The sequence below is a fragment of the Salmo salar genome, chromosome ssa10, assembly GCF_905237065.1.
Source record: "Salmo salar chromosome ssa10, Ssal_v3.1, whole genome shotgun sequence".
Classification (NCBI taxonomy): Eukaryota; Metazoa; Chordata; class Actinopteri; order Salmoniformes; family Salmonidae; genus Salmo; species Salmo salar.
In genome coordinates, this window is record NC_059451.1 from 24,576,763 (window position 1) to 24,589,777 (window position 13,015).

At 41.4% G+C, this 13,015-nt stretch overlaps 1 protein-coding gene across 2 annotated transcripts in view; it reads right to left on the bottom strand.

Annotated features, from left to right (window-relative positions):
* mllt1a (MLLT1 super elongation complex subunit a) overlaps positions 1 to 11,086 on the bottom strand; it is a 30,984-nt gene extending 19,898 nt beyond the window's left edge. For both annotated transcript variants that reach the window (XM_014216506.2, XM_014216505.2), the window contains exon 1: positions 10,959 to 11,086. In XM_014216506.2, coding sequence (XP_014071981.1) covers positions 10,959 to 10,970 — 12 coding nt within the window. In that variant the 5' untranslated portion in view covers positions 10,971 to 11,086. The remainder of the gene's footprint in view (positions 1 to 10,958) is intronic.
* Between the last annotated feature and the right edge of the window lie 1,929 nt (positions 11,087 to 13,015).

Consider the following 13,015-nt stretch of genomic DNA (forward strand, 5'->3'; position numbering starts at 1 on the left):
CGCTATTTTACGAGAAAAATAGCATACAAATTGATTAAACAGTGTTTGACATGCTTCAAAGTTCGGTAATGGAATATTTTGAAATTTGTCACGAAATGCACTCGCGCGTCACCCTTCGGATACTGACCTGAACGCACGAACAAAACGGAGGTATTTGAATATAACTATGGATTATTTGGAACCAAAACAACATTTGTTGTTGAAGTAGAAGTCCTGGGAGTGCATTCTGACGAAGAAAAGCAAAGGTAATCCAATTTTTCTTATAGTAAATCTGAGTTTGGTGAGGGCCAAACTTGGTGGGTGTCAAATTAGCTAGCCGTGATGGCCGGCTATGTACTCAGAATATTGCAAAATGTGCTTTCGCCGAAAAGCTATTTTAAAATCGGACACCGCAATTGCATAAAAGGAGTTCTGTATCTATAATTCTTAAAATAATTGTTATGTTTTTTGTTTACGTTTATCGTGAGTAATTTAGTAAATTCACTGGAAGTTTGCGGTGGGTATGCTAGTTCTGAACATCACATGCTAATGTAAAAAGCTGGTTTTTGATATAAATATGAACTTGATTGAACAAAATATGCATGTATTGTATAACATAATGTCCTAGGAGTGTCATCTGATGAAGATCAAAGGTTAGTGCTGCATTTAGCTGTGGTTTTGGTTTTTGTGACATATATGCTTGCTTTGAAAATGGCTGTGTGATTATTTTTGGCAGGGTACTCTCCTGACATAATCTAATGTTTTGCTTTCGCTGTAAAGCCTTTTTGAAATCGGACAATGTGGTTAGATTAACAAGAGTCTTGTCTTTAAAATGGTGTAAAATAGTCATATGTTTGAGAAATTGAAGTTATAGCATTTGAGGTATTTGTATTTCGTGCCACGCGATTCCACTGGCTGTTGACTTAGGTGGGACGCAAACGTCCCACCTTGCCCAGGGAGGTTAACAAGTCACATAATAAATTGCATGGACTCACTGTGTGCAATAATAGTGTTCAACATGATTTTTGAATGACTAACATACCTCATCTCTGTATCCCACACACACAATTATCTGTAAGGTCCCTCAGTTGAGCAGTGAATTTCAAACAGATTGAACTACAAAAACCAGGGAGGTTTTCCAATGCCTCGCAAAGAAGGGTACCTATTGAGCATGGTGAAGTTATTAGTTACACGTTGGTGTATCGTATTGACACCCAGTCACTACAAAGATACAGGCGTCCTTCCTAACTCAGTTGCTGGAGAGGAAGGACAACGGTGGCCAATGGTGACTTTAAAACAGTTACAGAGTTTAATGGCTGTGATTGGAGAAAACTGAGGATGGATCAAAAATATTGTAGTAACGCCACAATAATAACCTAATTGACAGAGTGAAAAGAAGGAAGTCTGTACTAGAGGTCGACTAGAGGTCGAAATCTAGGGCAGATTTCAAGTTTTCATAACAATCAGTAATCGGCATTTTTGGACACAGATCATGGCCGATTACATTGCACTCCAAGAGGAGACTGCGTGGCAGGCTGACTACCTGTTATGCGAGTGCAGAAAGGAGCCAAGGTAAGATGCTAGCTAGCATTAAACTTGTCTTGTAAAAAAAACTAATCTTCACATAATCACTAGTTAACTACACATGGTTGATATTACTAGTTTATCTAGCTTGTCCTGCGTTGCATATAATCGATGCTGTGCCTGTTAACGTCTCTTGGGTAGGGGGCAGTATTTTCACGTCCGGATGAAAAGCGTGCCCAAAGTAAACGGCCTGTTTCACAGGCCCAGAAGCTAGGATATGCATATAATTGGTAGATTTGGATAGAAAACACTCTAAAGTTTCTAAAACTGTTAAAATTATGTCTGTGTGTATAACAGAATTGATATGGCAGGCGAAACCCCGAGGACAAACCAACAACAACAAAAAGCCTACCACTGTTTTCAATGGCTGTCACTTCAATTATAAGGCGAAATCCTCCCAGATTGCAGTTCCTAGGGCTTCCACTAGATGTCAGTCTTTAGAAAGAGTTTCATAATGGTTTTTGGAAAAATGAGCCAGAAATTGTCGTTTTTTTTAGGTGGCTCCCATTTTGGCTGTAGTGTTTCCAAGCGCGTGGAAGAGAGCGTCTTCTTTGTTATTTTTCTCCGGTAAAGACAACAATGATTCTCCGTCTTAGAATTGTATCGTTTATTTACGTATTAGGGTACCTAAGGTTTGATTATAAACGTTGTTTGACTTGTTTGGAAAATTTTATTAGTAACGTTTGGGATTCATTTTGTATGCATTTTGATGGAGGGGAACTGGGTGGATTATTGACTGAAGCGCGCCAGCTAAACTGAGTTTTTATGGATATAAAGAAGGACATTATCAAACAAAAGGACCATTTGTGATGTACCTGGGACCTTTGAGTGCCAACAGAAGAGCAAAGGTAAGGCATTTATTATATCGCTATTTCTGACTTTCGTGGCGCACCTGCCTGGTTGAAATATGTTTTTCATGCTTTTGTATGCGGGGCGCTGTCCTCAGATAATCGCATGGTGTGCTTTCGCCGTAAAGCCTTTTTGAAAACTGACACAGCGGCTGGATTAACAAGAAGTTAAGCTTTATTTTGATGTATTACACTTGTGATTTTAAGAAAGTTAAATATTTATAATTCTGTAGTTTGAATTTCAAGCTCTGCAATTTCACCGAATGTTGGCCAGGTGGGACGCTACCGTCACACAAGAAGTTAATTTATCATTGAATCACAACCTACTTCGCCAAAACGGGTGATTTAACAAGCGCATTCGCGAAAAAAGCACTATCGTAGCACCAATTTGTACCTAAACATTTACATCAACGCCTTTCTTAAAATCAATACACAAGTATATCTTTTAATTTCTCATATTTTATTTATATTTTTATAAAAAAGTTTATGTTTATTGTTTTGTTTATTTTAATTATACTTTCTTTATTATTATATATTTTTTTTTTTTCTTTCTTTATTTCTTTTTTAATTTTTAATATTTTCGTTATTATTCATATATATATATATATTTGTAAATTATTATTATAAATTTTATTTTGTTTATTTATTTTATTTGTTTCTTATATTTAATTTATTAATAATTTTTTTTTCCTATTTTTTTTATATTTATTTTTATTTTTTTTTTAATTTTTTTATTTTTTTTTTTTATTTTTTTTTTTTTTTTAAATCGGCAGATTAATCTGGATCGGCTTTTTTTGGTCCTCCAATAAATCGGTTTCGTCGTTGAAAAATCATAAAAATCGGTCAACCTCTAGACTGTACAGAATACAAATATTCCAAAACATGCATCCTGTTTGTAACAAGGCACTAAAGTAATACTTCAAAAAATGTGGCAAAGCAATTCACTTTTTGTCCTGAATACAAAGTGCAACGTTTGGGGCAAATCCAATACAACACATTACTGAGAACCAAGCATTCTGGTGGCTGCTGTTATGGGTATGCTTGTAAATGGTAAGGACTGGGAAGTATTTCAGGATAACAAAGAAACGGAATGGAGCTAAGCACAGGCAAAATCCTAGAGGAAAACCTGGCTCAGTCTGCATTCCACTAGACACTGGGAGATTCATTCACCTTTCAGCAGGACAATAACCTAAAACAAGGCCAAATCGATACTGGAGTTGCTTACCAAGAAGACAGTGAATATTCCGGAGTGGCCAAGGAAGTTTTACCATAGATTTTCAAGCAGATTTAAGTTAAGACTTGAAAATGGTTGTCCAGCAGTGATCAACAACCAATTTGACAGAACTTGAAGAATTATGAAAATAATAAAATGGGCAAATATTGTACAATCCAGGTGTGCAAAGCTCTTAGAGACTTACCCAGAAAGACTCACAGCTGTAATTTGCTGCCAAAGTTGAATTTAACATGTATTGACTGGGGGTGTGAATACTAACGTAATTGAGATCTTTTTGTTTTTAATTTTCAATACATTTGTTAAAATGTCTAAAAACATGTTTTCACTTTGTCAATATGGGGTATTGTGTTTAGATGGATGAGGAAATGTTTTTATCAAGTTTGAATTCACTCTGTAACAACAAAATGTGGAATAAGTCAAGAGGTAGGAATACTTTCTGAAGGCACTGTAGCAAAGAAAAAAAAAAAAAATCAGTAGGCCTAGCATTTATTTATTTCACCAGGTAGGCTAGTTGAGAACAAGTTCTCATTTACAACTGCGACCTGGCCAAGATAAAGCAAAGCAGTGCAACACAAACAGAGTTACACATGGAATAAACAAACATACAGTCAATAATACAATAGAAAAAAGTCTATATACAGTGTGTGCAAATGAGGTAGGATAACGGAGGTAAGGCAATAAATAGGCCATAGTCGCAAAATAATTACAATATAGCAATTAAACACTGGAGTGATAGATGTGCAGAAGATGACTGTGCAAGCAGAGATACTGGGGTGCAAAGGAGCAAAATAAAAATAATAAATAAAAGTATGGGGATGAGGTAGTTGGATGGGCTATTTACAGATGGGCTATGTACAGGTGCAGTGATCTGCTCTGACAGCTGGTACTTAAAGCTAGTGAGGGAGATGAGTCCCCAGCTTCAGTGATTTTTGCAGTTCGTTCCAGTCATTGGCAGTAGAGAACTGGAAGGAAATGCGGCCGAAGGAGGAATTGGCTTTGGGGGTGACCAGTGAAATATACCTGCTGGAGCGCGTGCTACGTGTGGGTGCTATTATGGTGACAAGTGAGCTGAGATAAGGCGGGGCTTTACCTAGCAAAAACTTAGAGATGACTTGGAGCCAGTGGGTTTGGCGACGAATATGAAGCGAGGGCCAGCCAACGAGAGCATACAGGTCGTAATGGTGGGTAGTATTTGGGGCTTTGGTGACAAAACAGATGGCACTGTGATAACTGGATAACAGTTTCCTGAGTAGAGTGTTGGAGGATATTTTGTAAACGACGTCGCCGAAGTCAAGTATCGGTAGGATAGTCAGTTTTACGAGGGTATGTTTGGCAGCATGACTGAAGGATGCTTTGGTGCGAAATAGGAAGCCGATTCTAGATTTACTTTTGGATTGGAGATGCTTAATGTGAGTCTGGAAGGAGAGTTTACAGTCTAACCAGACACCTAGGTATTTGTAGTTGTCCACATATTCTAAGTCAGAACCGTCCAGAGTAGTGATGCTGGACGGGCGGGCAGGTGTGGGCAGCGATCGGTTGAAGAGCATGCGTTTAGTTTTACTTGCATTTAAGTGCAGTTGGAGGCCATGGAAAAAGTTGTATGGCATTGAAGCTCGTCTGGAGGTTAGTTAACACAGTGTCCAAAGAAGGGCCAGAAGTATACAGAATGGTGTCGTCTGCGTAGAGGTGGATCAGAGAATCACCAGCAGCAAGAGCGACATTGATGTATACAGAGAAAAGAGTCGGCCCGATGATTGAACCCTGTGGCACCCCCATAGAGACTGCCAGAGGTCAGGACAACAGGCACTCCGATTTGACACACTGAACTCTGTCTGATAAGTAGTTGGTGAACCAGGCGAGGCAGTCATTTGAGAAACCAAGGCTGTTTAGTCTGCCGATAAGAATGTGGTGATTGACAGCGTCGAAAACCTTGGCCAGGTCGATGAACACAGCATTGTCTCTTATCGATGGCGGTTATGATATTGTTTAGGACCTTGACCGTGGCTGAGGTGCACCCATGACCAGCTCGGAAACCAGATTGCATAGCGGAGAAGGTACGGTGGGATTCAAAATGGTCAGTAATCTGTTTGTTAACTTGGCTTTCGAAGACCTTAGAAAGGCACGGTAGGATAGATATAGGTCTGTAGCAGTTTGGGTCTAGAGTGTCTCCCCCTTTGAAGAAGGGGATGACCGCGGCAGATTTCCAATCTTTGGGGATCTCAGACAATACGAAAGAGAGGTTGAACAGACTAGTAATAGTGGTTACAACAATGGCGGCAGATAATTTTAGAAAGAGAGGGTCCAGATTGTCTAGGCCTGCTGATTTGTAGGGATCCAGATTATGCAGCTCTTTCAGAATATCATCTATCTGGATTTGGGTGAAGAAGAAATGGGGGAGGCTTGGGCAAGTTGCTGTGGGGGGTGTAAGGCTGTTGACCGGGGTAGGGTTAGCCAGGTGGAAAGCATGGCCAGCCGTAGAAAAATGCTTATTGAAATTCTCAATTATCGCAGATTTATCGGTGGTGACAGTGTTTCCTAGCCTCAGTGCAGTGGGCAGCTGGGAGGAGGTGCTCTTATTCTCCATGGACTTTACAGTGTCCCAGAACTTTGGCGTTTGTGCTACAGGATGCAAATTTATGTTTGAAAAAGCTAGCCTTTGCTTCCTAACTGCCTGTGTATATTGGTTCCTAACGTCCCTGAAAAGTTGCATATCGCGGGGGCTATTCGATGCTAATGCAGTACGCCACAGGATGTTTTTGTGCTGGTCAAGGGCAGTCAGGTCTGGAGTGAACCAAGGGCTATATCTGTTCCTGGTTCTACATTTTTGGAATGGGGCATGCTTATTTAAGATGGTGAGGAAAGCACTTTTAAAGAATAACCAGGCATCCTCTACTGACGGAATGAGGTGAATATCCTTCCAGGATACCCGGGCCAGGTCGATTAGAAAGGCCTGCTCGCTGAAGTGTTTTAGGGAGCGTTTGACAGTGATGAGGGGTGGTCGTTAGACCGCAGACCCATTACAGACGCAGGCAATGAGGCAGTGATCGCTGAGATCCTGGTTGAAAACAGCAGCGGTGTATTTGGAGGGCAGGTTGGTTAGGATGATATCTATGAGGGTGCCCGTGTTTACAGATTTGGGTTGTACGTGGTAGGTTCATTGATAATTTGTGTGAGATTCAGGGCATCAAATTTAGATTGTTAAGCATGTCCCAGTTTAGATCACCTAACAGCACGAGCTTTGAAGATATATGGGGGGCAATCAGTTCACATATGGTGTCCAGGGCACAGCTGGGGGCAGGTGGTGGTCTATAACAAGCGGCAACGGTGAGAGACTTGTTTCTGGAAAGGTGGATTTTTAAAAGTAGAAGCTCAAATTGTTTGGGCACAGACCTGGATAGTAAGACAGAACTCTGCAGGCCCTCTCTGCAGTAGATTGCAACTCCGCCCCCTTTGGCAGTTCTATCTTGTCGGAAAATGTTATAGTTAGGGATGGAAATTTCAGAGTTTTTGGAAGATCTTCCTAAGCCAGGATTCAGACACGGCTAGGTCATCCGGGTTGGCAGAGTGTGCTAAGGCAGTGAATAAAACAAACTTAGAGAGGAGGCTTCTAATGCTAACATGCATGAAACCAAGGCTTTTACGGTTACAGAAGTCAACAAATGAGAGCGCCTGGGGAATGGGAGTGGAGCTTGGCACTGCAGGGCCTGGATTAACCTCTACATCAGAGGACCAGAGGACGGGTAGGATAAGGGTACGGCTAAAGGCTATAAGAACTGGTCATCTAGTCCATTCATAACAGAGAGTAAAAGGAGCAGGTTTCTGGGCACGGTAGAATAGATTCAAGGTATAATGTACAGAGAAAAAGTATGGTAGGATTTGAATACCATGGAGATAAACCTATGCACTAAGTGACAATGAGAGAGATATTGTCTCTAGAAACATCATTTAAACCAGCTGAGGTCACCGCATAGGTGGGAGTTGGAACTAAAGGGTTAACTAAGGCATATTGAGCAGGGCTAGAGGCTCTACAGTGAAATAAGGCAATAATTACTAACCAAAACAGCAATGGACAAGGCATATTGACATTAGGGAGAGGCATGCGTAGCCGAGTGATCATAGGGGTCCAGTGACTGGCTCGGGCCGGAGACACGGCGATTCAGGCAGCTAGCGGGCCGGGGCTAGCAAGATAGCAAAAGGGCCTTAGAGGGACATCGCGACGGAAGAAGTCTGTTGTAGCCCCCTCGTGCTCTAACATCGGCAGACCAGTCGTCGTGGATCAGCAGGGCTCTGTGTGGTAAAAGGGTCCAGGCTAATTGGCAAAATAGGTATAGTGGCCAAAGAATTTGTCCGATGGGCCACTTAAGCTAACCGATATCCGATCATATATGCTCTAGACAGCTAGCGGGCATGGCCAGCAGATGGGTACTCAGGGGACGTTGTGACAGAGGAGCCAGCTGATAAACCCCCTTGTGCGAATTATGTCAGTAGTCCAGTCGTGATGGGTCGGCGGGGGTCCAGGCCAATTGTCAAAATAGGTATTGTAGCCCAAGGAGTGGCTGATGGACCTCTTCGGCTAGCCGGGAGATGGGCCTAGCAAAGGTTAGCTCCAGGCTAATTGCGTCGGGACAGAGACATTAGCCAGGAGTGGCCACTCGGATAGCAGCTAGCTAGCTGTGATGGTCCAGGTGAAAAGGTTCAGAGCTTGCGGTAGGAATCCGGAGATATGGAGGAAAATAAGTGCGATTTGCCCTGGTTTGAGTCGCGCTGTGCAGACTGGCGAGAGTTGTCTGGGCTAATGGTAGCTGATGACCGCTAGCAGTGGCTAGCTGACTACTAGCTAGTTATCTGGCTAGCTTCTGTTGAGGGTTCTGGTTCAAAAGTAAAGAAAATAGCAGATCCATACCACATTGGGTGAAGCGGCTTGCAGGAGAGTATGTTGAAGTTGAGGTTAAGAATAATATATGCGAAGATATAAAAAAAGACATACACGGGACACGACGAGGACAAAAGACATCTGACTGCTACGCCATCTTGGTTATCACATCTAAAATTCATCAAAAGTTGTGTTTCTTTCTGACCATTTTATTGAAAACAATCACAGTAAGTTACTTAATTGTTACCGACAAATTATATGACATTGAGTAAAAACAGCTGCATTGGACTTTCAAGAAAAGGAAAATAATTATATACTACAATTTCAAAAAGTTTGTTGTTCTGAGATGACAGCCTACATGGATGGACGGTGATTCGTTTCCAAGAAAAATTATAGTTGGACGGACATCCAAATGACATGCTGCAGTGACCAGGACAGCTACTAAAGAGGAATTATGGGGGGGAGGGACAGAAAAGGCACTTTATGTCCATGCCTGAAGAATGTGGGGATTTGGCCCCTTCTTTCCGCAGTGCTCATGAGCTGTGACTGAGTGGAGAGATTAGGGGACAGGATTGAGATGAGCTGAGCTGGTTTGGCACTCTCAGCCTCACACACACCCTCCCTGGCGTCTCGCCCAGCCATTCTGTGGCAGTAATGCCCTTTAACTCCAGACGCTACCACACCCTGGGTCAGTGCAGCAGCCATGGAGCCCCTCCACATCAACCAACCAGCTCCCCAGGATCACTGGCCATCACCAAAAAGAGCTAAGAGACAACACGTAATTCATACACTGACCCTCACAGATCAGAAATCATAACAAACAAAATAGGTCTGAGATGGTTGACATTGACAAAGACTCAAGGAAAAAGACAAGAGCACCTTTACCCTGATGCTTATGCAATAAAGGTTCTTGATTCATGACAAAAAAAATTACGAAGGCTGAATGACATTCCATAATATGGTTTACTTCCCACTTCCCAGCAAGAACACGATAACAAAATACATTCAGCCGCCATCACTGTGGCAGCAAGTGAACCCCCCTAGGAAATGAACTCCTTGGCAGACAAACAGGCTCTTACAACAATGAACCCCCACGTGCCATGAAAATAACATGACCAAGGAAAAATAATCTTAAAGTCTCCTTTGATGAGGCACACAGACAATGAAAACAGACTACTCCATCAACTGAACAGACACACCTGCAGAACTTTGAGCTCTGTATGGGTGGACAGGATCCACAGCCCTTACAGAGATCATACTCTAGTCTACTCGAATTACAAAGCATGCAACTATCCCATCACTATGTGGTTTGAACATGACCATCTCTGGTGTATTATTGTGAATTGAACTGTGATTTTGATAATAGCACAAATCGTACAATGACAGAGCACAGACGTTATGATGCACAACAACATTTCCTGAAATAAGGAATGTAGCCAGAGGGCAGTTTTAGCAAAACCAAATAATTGTGGTGGTCTAGATTTCAGACTATAGAGACAAAACTTGAAATGAACAAAAATACAATGACTATCTTCTTAGATGTTTCATGGTTGTTGATGGATCGTTTTATATTTTTTTGACACTATGGGTAATCAGGCTAAAAATATGAGTCCTTGTCACGGAATTCCATTTTTCAAAGGGGTAACACCGGACAGTGACATGTTCATGCCATGAGTCACCGACTTTGATATGGAAATAGAGTTTGCATTCTCATGATCAGCATGCATTCAAACTCCTACCTAGAATAACAGCGGAATTACTGACTTGATATTTTGAAAAAATAAGATGGACTGCTAAGGTCTGTCAATGGACATCGATGTGGACATAGTTCATGGATGTTCTTTCATGTTTTCCCCCAACCAACGACAGTATCCAGCTAGCTGTTACACACGCAATTTCTGTCTACGATACTCAAATATCTTCATTCGTGGACAATCTTTGCCTTTAAACTGGTGATGTGATTCCCGCTTTTCAATTCCTCGCCGCTAGATACACACCCCTCCACCCAGACCTGGAAACATCAAATCCTTTCCACCGGTGCCTTGTAGCCGCTATTTACGTAGCGAAGGGCCGCGAGAGCGTCCCTAACAGGCAGTAGCTCGAGCTAAATTAGGTTACGAACCGGGTAAGGAGTAAGTATGTCTTACTTCCACAATATATTATACCATAATACACCAGCAAGCAACAAATCCCTTTGTATGCCCGTCTGATTGTGTGGCTAGCTAGCAATGCTGAGTGAGGCTAACGTTAGCCAGCTCGCTATGTCAAATAAAGATGTATGCGAGTGTGGCTAGCTAGCAAAGCGCATGAGCCGACTATGAGTTCGATTAGCAGGATTTTTTTGTAGCACCAGGCATTCATTTCTGTCCCGGGCGCAGCCTTCTAGCATTCTTTCGGTTAAAAGTTCAGGATTCACGAGGGGACATAAAAGTCACTTTACCTGATTCTCCATGATTCTGTGGCTTCAGTGATTGTTCTATTTATTTACAGCGGCGTTTCGCGATAGGTTGTTCCCTGCACCTCATTGTGTGTCAAATTCAGCCTAAAACCGGAAGCCAGACAGCACCCCTCCCCTTCCAGACGGCTGCTGGCAAGCAACCAAAACAGAAAGCTTTCTTATCCAATCAGATAGGGAAAAGTTTAAGTCGTTTGTATTGAACCAACCATAGCACTTCAGAGGTGGGACTTCTCACGAGCGACAAATACATTCCAAGTATTTTCTGTAGCGTCTAAGAGTGACAGGGGAGGCTGGTCTCATAGACTAGACGTAGCATAGTAAATGAAAATCTGGGACGCTCAAATTTTTGTGATACTACAGGCTGACAAAAACAAAAGGAGGATGGCTGTTCGGGGTGGGTGTATAATGCGAATGTTTAACAACCCAAAGGACAGCTTTAGCATTTTAGCTAATTAGCAACTTTGAAACTACTTAGGCCTACTACTTTTTAGCTACTTTGCAACTACTTAGCATGTTAGCTAACCCTTCCCCTAACCATAACATTAATCATTAACCTAACTCCTAACCTTAACCCCTAACCCATAGCCTAGCTAATGTTAGCCACCTAGCTAACGTTAGCGTTAGCCACAACAAATTGGAATTTGTAACATCAAATCAAATTTTATTGGTCACATAAACGTGATTAGTAGATGTTATTGCGAGTGTAGTGAAATGCTTGTGCTTCTAGCTCCAACAGTGCAGTAATATCTAACAAGTAATATCTAACAAATTACAGAACATATACCCAATACACACAAATCTAAGTAGGAATGAATTAAGACTATATACATATGGACGAGCGATGTCAGAGTGGAAAGGACTAAGATACAGTAGAATAGTATAAAAAAACAGTATATACATATGAGATGAGTAATGCAAGATATATCAACATTATTAAGTGACTAAGATACCGTAGAATAGTATAGAATACAGTATATACACATGAGATGCGTAATGCTAGATATGTAAACATTAAGTGACTAAGATACTAAGGTAGTTTGCCCCCGGTAATGGACTGGGCAGACTGCACCGCATATCATATGTATTGCAAATTCAGAACATATTGTACGAATTGCAATTCGTAGAATATCATAAAAAATGTTATTCGTAACATATCATATGAAATGGATGATGACATCCACAAATTAATACATACCATACCAAACATAACATATTGTATCGTACTAATTTGAGAGTCTTCAATTTTAGTTTACTATATTACGTCTATCTCTGAGTCCAGGTTGGACAGGGAGCTTGTCTTAATAAATAAAGCAATAAGGACGTGGGTCCAGATGTGAAAGGCACATTGGATAAATCAATGTAAAAGCAGTGATCTGATATATTCACCGATAAAAAATAAATAAAATGTGTGAATATCTCATAAAACTGACGTTAATTTAGCCTATAACAGTCTATTGAATCACAAATGAAAATCATATTCCCAAAGGACTTATTGTCCCTAATTGCAAGTACCTAGGTGGATGCATGCCAATTTGGGATATATGAGGAACATTATTGAAACTGAAACATAATCGAAATTGAAACATTTAAATTGCAATACATACCACTCATTGGTGACATTGACATTGATCGTAGAAATGAAGGACATTGATTTCTAGTAATGGACATTTAAAAACAGATTTGATTTGCTTCGAGGCAATACTGAGTATTGCATAGCATAGCATTACATTGGCCCGCAGGATATTGCATGTAGGCCTATATCAGAACACCCAAATATGTCTGTGTTTGCTTTGATACCATAACTTTAGATGCACAATCGAGAGCATCCTGTCGGGCTGTATCGCCGCCTGGTACGGCAACTGCCCCGCCCATAACCGTAAGGCTCTCCAGAGGGTAGTGAGGTCTGCACAACGCATCACCGGGGGCAAACTACCTGCCCTCCAGGACACCTACACCACCCGATGTCACAGGAAGGCCAGAAAGATCATCAAGGACAACAACCACTGCCTGTTCACCCAGAAGGTGAGGTCAGTACAGGT